The sequence below is a fragment of the Perna viridis genome, chromosome 4 (genome assembly GCF_037379345.1).
Source record: "Perna viridis isolate PV_CMFRI_1.1 ecotype Kerala chromosome 4, ASM3737934v1, whole genome shotgun sequence".
NCBI lineage: Eukaryota > Metazoa > Mollusca > Bivalvia > Mytilida > Mytilidae > Perna > Perna viridis.
Genome location: NC_142448.1, coordinates 39342403 through 39350977, shown reverse-complemented (window position 1 = coordinate 39350977; position 8575 = coordinate 39342403). Strand labels below are relative to the sequence as shown.

The window sequence follows — 8575 nt, the reverse complement described above, 5'->3', positions numbered from 1 at the left end:
TGTGCTGGAAAGCCCTTCCGTTCAGGTTTATTTTCAAATTTGGTTTAAGTTTCTCCTTGAGAGAGTTCCACTTTTTAGAAAACGATGGTTTCTCTTTCGTGTTGGTATCAATAATGACAGCAGTGTGTTTTGGTAATTTTGGTTTTTCAGCAGCTTCTTTCATGATGTCGTCATTATTGACTGTAGTGTGAATTGCGAATTCAAAATTCTTTTCGGAACCTTTCGAGTTGATGTCGACGCGGACTTTGGTGTGTTCAAGAGAATTTACCTTCGTTTCCGAACCTTTAACTGCCTCTAGGAAAAGATGAAGTGCCATTCTATTAATTCTGATATCAATACACTCGGCTTTTCCGTCACAAGGTCCATGTATACAAAATTTCATTGGTTGCTAAGTGACGCCATTTTGATTTAGAACAGATGGGTAACTATTAGATTCTCGGGAAATATAGATCTGTCTCGGTAAGTTCTATATGCCGATCCATGTTATCTTGGAGTTCTCGTATTGCTGTATATTTTTCTTTCTGTGGCAATCCTTGGTCAATGACGCGTTTCTTTAGACGAAAATGTTTCCGGCGGTTGAATCTTCTGCCTTTAATGATAAGTGGTTTTCTATATCTCATTGTTGTCCAGATGGTCTGGCTAACTCCACTGGTGCTTGACTCTTCAGTGAGTTCCGGGTACGTTTGGAGCTCTTTATGGAGTTCTTTTAAAGATCTTACCTTCTCTTCCATGTCATATTGCTTTCCGAGTCGCAGCTCAAATGATAGGTTAAGCATTCCAGAAGAGTTGAGTTGGCCTCCCGCATCGCACACAAATAAATCAACCATTGAATAGTCAGCTTTGACGTCATCCAAACCAGTTGATGATTTATTTACTGGTAACCTTGCGAAACGCTCCAAGTGGTGTTCTTCTTTCAAGACCGGAAGAATTTCTGTTACTCCTAGATATAGTGCTACATTAAAGCGTCGCTTCTCCTCCTCAATGATGCAATGCGCCATCATAGGTCTTGGGTGTTTTGCGACCATTGTACCCCCTCTCCTGAACTTCATTATAAATGGTGAAGAGAACATTTCTTTGTATAGATCACTTACATATTCAGGAGGAGGGGTATTTTTCTGAACATGATGTTGATGAGATCTGAAGGCAGCCCAGTTTGACGTAAGATTGTCGTTTCTCGATAGTAAGCTGGCATGTACTTTTTCATAAAAGCCATTTCTTTTGCTAAGCATGTAGACTCTGCCCGAAGTTGCCATTTACTCTTTGGTACGATGAAACGACCAGAATCGTCAAATGTGAACTTTTCAGGACTACTAGCCATTACCCTGTTGTTTTGCGGCATGTACTTTGTAACAATTGTACCCGAATTATGGGTTTTTGCTAACGGCACTAAGTCTGGCTGGGGACTTGGCCTGCCACATATTTTAGATTCCGTTTTTGTTCCGTTTGAATCAACATCTATCTCTTCTTCATCTTCTCCAACGGCTCTTCCGTTCCTAAAGGAATAATAAAAGACACGTATAGAGTTCATATATGTGTGTGTGTGTGTGTGTGTGTAACAATTTAACTGAGCAGTATAGGATGGTCTTTAAAATTGTAATTAAAATAAATTGCGATCAGTGGACCTTTTTGATATGGACAATATGTATGAACACATGAAAATATATCAAAGACATTGTTCTCGAGTACCTAAGCGCGTCGAACAAGTTTTGTAAAAGTGATGTCTTCAATAATTTGTGCACTATTTTTAGACTTACTCGATACGTAGAAGGTAGTCTTGGAACCTCAAATCCTTTAACCTGGCCTCAAATATCTCGTGTAGCTGTTTTTCGGAAATTCTTTCTTTATTTTCCTCGCATATTGGAATGTCGCGCAGGATTCTGAAGGCATTGCCCACTGTGGGCTGGATTAGATCATGTTTCCAGGTGTCTGGGGTATTGATGGAAAACTCAATTCGCTCTATTAATAGACACAATGTTTTACAGATTTAAGTACTTCTCTGTGTGAGAATCAGGCAAAATGTGTATAAGCTGTGGCACAACAGGACAAAAACGCAGAGATTTTATTGCTTTATCCAGGTATTTATACCCAATGACCTTTCAAAATTACCATCAAATAATTTGCCTTTTTTAAGATAATGATAGGTCAAATTTATTTCAAATGCACTGTGGAAAATGGCGGAAAAAGTTTTCCCCACTTTTTCCCTTTATAAGCAATCAAATAATAATTATGTCCCAGATGCTTATTGATAAATTTAAAAAAGCTTTTCGTTAGATATATTAAATATATTTGAAACAAAAAAGACCAAATTGAGAAAAAATTAAGTGCTACCTATTGCCTGATTCTTACACATGATGGTTCTTAAGAGGAATGGGCAAAATAATTTTCCTAAGGCTGAATCAAAAGTAACCTTAACCTTGATTTTCTTCAACAGGAACTTAAGGCGGTAGGTTAGGGGACATAACTCTTTAAAATCACTGGAACGTTTGTATTCAGCTTTTTACATCAATCACTTGTAAGCATCTATGTAACTTGGTTTGATTTTATTCTGCTTCAAATGAAAGATTGAAAGTTTTGGTGAAATTGATTATGATACAAACATATCACTGATTTCAAGATTTAAGTCCCTTAACCTAGGTCTACCTCCTTAGTTACTTTAAGTTCTTTGTTGTGTATGTCTGTTTTCCATGTCTGGTCTTTGTCCCTGGATTAAATTCTTTTGATTACCGCTATAACTTTGGTTCCCTTGATTACTCTTGCACTAACCTATGGATTCCTCCCACCCTTGTATGGAATTATAGATCTCTGGATTTCATGAAACAACCAACCTAACTATTAAAAATAACATGTTGCAGGCCAGGACCAATACGTACAGATAAGAACAGTTCTAACCTCTCAGAGGAACTGTCAGAAGAGTTTGGTTCTAAAAGTGTCATAGAACAGTTCTAACGCCAGCTCTTCTGACAGTTCTAGCAAAGCCAGCCCTACGAGAACAGTTCTACTAGTAGAGCCGGATCTACTGCTAGTGTTGTCCGAAGAGCTTTAGGACTGTTCTAAATCTATCATAGAACTATTTTTCTGACAGTTCTAGGGCAGTTTTGTGAGAGGGTTAGAACTGATCTCATCTGTACATGCACTATATAAAATTTACAACGCTATACAGTATAGATATAAATACAAACCCTATTTCACCCATGCTACAATTTCCGCCCACGCGTACTACGTGAAAGAGTAGTAAAGGGAACCACGATTCTAAATGAAATCAAAACAATATGTAATCCACAGACAAAGACCAGACATTGAAAACTGACACACACAACAAAGAACATAAAATAATCAACATAATACGTACAAAGCAACAAAAGTATATGAGCAACTCGGACTCTACTAAAAATTAACTGGGAGCATGGATCAGGTGCACTGGTAGGGTAAGCGTCCTCTGCTTTTCTAGAAACACCCACAGAGCTGCTCATAAAAAGTCCAGGTTAGACGGAAAAAGAAAGGAAAGCTACATGTATGACACATTGAACAAATCGGTTCTCACGGTGCAGATGGATACATCGTAACGATCCACGAGTTCATGATGACGACAATTAAATTCTATAGTGAAGACTTCAATCTTGTAGCAATTTCACACTGTACCAGAAGTAAGAAGTCTGGCGCGGTATAAAAGTCTGCATAGTTACGGCAAGCTCTGGCACAACGTATGAGTTGTGATATCAAAACTTCATCCACAGGTGCTGATGGGATGTTGCCACAGGCAGATGAAATGGAAGTTGACAATACGGAATGAAAAGTCATGCGTTTGTCATATAGTTTGGTCAATAGTTTTCCTTTACCATCGATTTCTATGTGTACGTCAAAATATGAAGCTGACTTCATAGTGTCTGCAGTACCTTTTATCTCAATCTCTTTGGGGTAGATGCAAAGTATAAAATCATCGAAACTAGGATTGTTTAACGAAAATACGTCATCTATATAGCGGAAACTGAGATCAAAGGGTCTAGCTAAACGATGTTTCTTCCTTTGGATTAGATCAGCTATAAAACCAGCATCACTTGAGCAAAGGAATTTCAGCGAGTAGAGGAGCACATTTTTTTCCATTGGAATGCCGACCGTTTGTTGAAAAAGCGCGCCCACCACACTGAACAAATATGTTGTCGATAAAAGATTCTAGCATTTCGAAACATATCTTCTTCGGTATATTTGGAAGATGATTTAAAATCGTTTTTACAAAGTATGAAGAATCTCTACCAAGCACTACCTCTAAGTGTACCGTCTTTTTTGGAGTAACAACGATGTATGATGTTTTTGATTCGGGATTTTAACTGAGTATGTAGAATAAAAATATAAGGAGTTGAAAAATCGTAGGTTTCAATGTTATTGCATTCTAATAATAATCTTGAATTGAGGGTTTCCAGAAGATCTTTCGAATTGTTCAGGATCCACACTGAACTAATACCACTACGGGAGTAACAAGTGTCGTGGTTGGACTGAATACCACCTTCTCAGCTGTGAGTATAGAAGTTAAAAGTTTTGGAAGCGGTTTAGTGGTACATTTTGCAGATCCAGGTATGTGACGTTGTTTGTGTCGATTTTTGTGGAGTTTAGGAATCCAGTACATGGACGGTAGATCACACTTATCGTAGAGAGACCGAAGGAGGACAGTACAGATTTATGGTTTTCCACTATCTCTTCTTTGGAGAGTGTGGTAGCAGTATAGGTCTTATTTTGTTTCTACCTGTTTGTCCAAAAACGTCAAAAATTAATGTTGTAGTAATTATGACGTATGCGTGGGTGGCGGTAAATTATCCTTTGATTCTACTTTGATTCTACTTCCGCCCACAGGTAGGTCATAGACATTACGACGTGGAAAGTGTGAATGTCAACGTTTTAGCGATTGTTACGTTAAGCGTGGGCGGAAGTAGTAAAATCACCCTTCGGACAACCTGGTAACTAGCATGAATGTTAAGTCGTACTTAAGGATTGAAGCATTGTGCACAAAGGGGGCAAATTTGGCCCTTTAATTAAGGGAAATAAAAACAAATCTGAAGTTAATGGCTGCATAGTCACACATAAGTTGAGCCCGGAGATTTTTTAAATATGGGAATGAATTTCCACAATTCCATCACGTTCAAAGTCATATATACATGTAGAAGCCAACAGGCAAAAACCAAAAAAAAATTCACAATATCCATATTAATTGATACGGGGCCGGGTCATGTATGGGCATTTTTGTTCCTTATCCTTCACACTTTGGGTGTTTCGTAAATTATCGGCCAATACTTTGGATTGATTTGCAGAATTATATAAATTTAGGGTCATAGTGATTGGGTTTAAAAAGTTGGCCTCATTATAGTGGGTTTCAGGAGCTGAAGGTCATTTCAATACGACAGGAATTTAATAAGTTCTCATTCAATAACTAAGCTGTGACAGAGCCAACAGTTAATATAAATGCACGTAAATAACGACTTGAACCGACATGCACTAACAAGGCGAAATGAAAGAATAAAAATAATCATTGGTCTCCGACTGATTCCATGATTCTATTAACGCAATCCAATTCTATAAGGAGGCGATAATTCCAATAACGAAAGCCGTCTTAGAGGACTGTAAACATATCTTATACTACAGTAGTTATTTGATATCGAATTTGCGTTCGAGACTTATTTCGGCAGGCAGTGGCGGATCCAGATATTCCGAAAAGCGGGACCATCTATTGGTCAAAAGGAGGAACACTCCAATGATTTCAAGTCTTTTTCGGTATAATCAACCAAACTTTTCGAGTATAATTGGATCCGCCTGAGACAAGGCAGTGTATCAATAAAACGGGGTTAATACTCACCACCACTCGGATGCTCCCTGTTCAACACTAAACAATCTAAGACTTGCTGTTCGCTCGTAAGCAATACACTGATTCAGAAGTATAAAGTAAAATTATGTACATGTACATGTAGTATATTCCATGGAGTGTTATGTTCGACATTTCTGTAACCTGATATCAATAACATTAAGAGTAGCTAAAACATCTTTTGAAATTTATTTGCGAGAGAGGAAAGATATATTATACAGATATTTGATATACATAGTATTTTCATCCCAAACAATGACGTACATGTATTTTTTGTCTGTTATCATTGTTATTGGCAATTCTAAACTAGGACTCACTGAGAATGTCAAAAGAATTTTAGGAAAATGGGCGAATTTTTTATTTAATGTATAACTAAGCGGCAAAAACATTTTGATACAAGAGACATACCTTTTATTTTCTTCCTTTGCGCGCTTTTGTTCGTTTAATAAAGGTGTACAAAACATATACATAATTTTCAAGCCGGAGCTAGAAATTTCGCTTTCACTTCGATGGAAACTGAAAGCTGTATCCCTTGGCACGATCGTGACGTTGTCCTTTGAACCGAAGACGTTGGGTCAGGCACGCTTTGAGCTACATCCCAAAGTCACTGAGAGGGGTAGTGGAACTAATATTAAGTCTGAAGCGATCGAACTTAGCAATACAAGGTCTTTCTTACACATGCTAGCCTTGACAATTTTAGACTACCGTTGGTTAGTAATTTTGGGGTGAGCTTTTGCCATCACTTGGAGTCCGCCGTCGTCGTCGATAACAATGTTTTTCAAAACTTTTCTCCTCTGAAACTACCAGACTAATCAGAACCATGTATGAATGTTTCTTTAGGGTATTCTGTTCAAAACTGCTATGGGAATTTTCGATCAGACGGAAAACATAGCCGCCGTTAAAAATAGAACAAAGGGGTCAGACAGAAGTTTTTTGCATATATCTCCCAACTTCTTAGGTAGTACAATACAGTTAGGTCATTTCTGAAAATTTGGTCTCATTTTGTTGAAATAAACCTGTTTTGAGGCAGTCCGCACAAAAATTTCTAGTTTTTTGTCATAAAAAAGTGCATATTTTTTAAATCCTTGGTGTGGGGAGGTTCAAGACATTTATAAATAATTTAGTGATTATTGTTATAAATTAATGTAACTGTATAGTGTACCCTAAAGAATAGCTAAATTCTGACGGGTTATAAGTGTTCAGCATGATGAGATCTATATCTGATCTATTTTTCGTTCTAAGCTGTTAAGGTTTCACTAACCACTTCCGGGTCAAATGCTCCCCCCCCCCCCGATGTAGTACCAAAAACAAACGGAACCGAGATCTATGCATTGCAAGTGCATTATTTGTGTGTATTCTAATCAAAAGTATTCAAAATAAAGCTGTGAATGTGTACTTTAAAAATCATATTTGTAATTTACTACAAAAATTTGCGGAGATCTAAGTTGTCGGAAGACTCCCTTTTAGAGATATTGTCACTGAACGGCGAAAAAGGATGTTTTTAGCAGCTTTCAGCCAATGTCTTGAACACTATAATAGACAGGGACTTGTGCCCATTATTGAATATGAAACCCGACTAGTACATATTCATATGCTACCAATGAAAATTTGCAGCATGTGGAAACGTGCTTAGGGCCAATATGGAAATATAAAATATAATTATATGTTTGTGTGCATACAAAAACACATGGAAACAAATGTATTCCAAAATGATATGAAAACCATACTATTTTCATATGTTAAGTCCTATTTTATTTACTTTTAACGAAGTAATTGGTTTGTCCTATAATCATATGTTTGTCATGATGGTACTAAACACATAAAATCATAATAGAAACATATGTTTTCAGGTGTTGAAATCTTTAAGCATATGGAAAACATATGTTGTAATTTTTCCTGTGTAGTCTTGTTGCATATTCGACAGTGGGAGCAAGTGCTGTGCTGAACTTCAAAACAACGAGAAATAGAGTGTGGTTAGAATATTTTAAAGTATTCAAAATAAAGCATGCAACAAGACTACACAGAAAAAATTACAACACATGTTTTTCATATGCTTACCCTACCGGTGCACCTGGTCCATGCTCCCAGTTTTAGTGGAGTCCGAGTTGCTCATTTGCTTTTATTACTTTGTATGTATGATTTTAGTTACTTTATATTCTTTGTTGTGTATGACTGTTTTCCGTGTCTGGTCTTTGTCCCTGGATAACATTCTTTTGATTACCGCTATAACTTTGGTTCCCTTGATTACTCTTTGTCAAATGATTCAAACATTTTCGGGACATGGCACATAAACTATGTTGCGGGGTAAAACATGTGACACTTGAAACCTTCGCTCTAATTTGTTTATGTCCCTGATGGTAAATGAGTGTTACACGATAGCTCCGTATCCCATTGTTGATCTTAGTTGTAAGATGCAGGCGAGCTTTTTGGAGTTGGCCATCTCGTTAAGTGGCCAGAAATACTTAAAACCTGTAACAATGTAACACCCCAGTGACATCAATATGTGTTAAGTATCCCGCTTTCAACGGGGAACCTCCCAATATTTCATGAAAAAATCAGTATCCCGCTTACGTGTCAAAGAGGAAGAATCATCGTATTCGCGAAAATTCTGTCCACGGTAGTTCATTTCCACTGTTCATGGTAGTTCATTTTTAGTGTCCGTAGACAATGCATTTCGAGAGATTAATCTATATGAAAGGAGTTTCAACTTAGAAAAATATGAGAACT

General features: G+C 37.3%; 1 protein-coding gene across 1 annotated transcript; it reads right to left on the bottom strand.

Moving 5' to 3' along the window:
* Positions 1-947: 947 nt before the first annotated feature.
* LOC148620028 (uncharacterized) lies at positions 948-6366 on the bottom strand. Its single transcript, XM_088580546.1, has 4 exons — positions 6257-6366; positions 5843-5910; positions 1755-1956; positions 948-1493 (listed from the first exon to the last, which is right to left on the bottom strand). The coding sequence occupies exons 1-4, from the start codon at positions 6316-6318 to the stop codon at positions 1088-1090; spliced, it is 738 nt and encodes a 245-aa protein (XP_088436672.1). The 5' UTR covers positions 6319-6366; the 3' UTR covers positions 948-1087.
* Positions 6367-8575: the final 2209 nt, after the last annotated feature.

Excerpts from the sequence above, each read along its gene's own strand:
- LOC148620028 (XM_088580546.1), bottom strand. The coding sequence starts at position 6,318 with ATGTATATGTTTTGTACACCTTTATTAAACGAACAAAAGCGCGCAAAG. Across the intron at positions 5,911-6,256 it reads GCAAAGGAAGAAAATAAAAG|TGTATTGCTTACGAGCGAAC; the intron begins GTATGTCTCTTG and ends CTTCTGAATCAG. Across the intron at positions 1,494-1,754 it reads GACTACCTTCTACGTATCGA|GAACGGAAGAGCCGTTGGAG; the intron begins GTAAGTCTAAAA and ends TTATTCCTTTAG.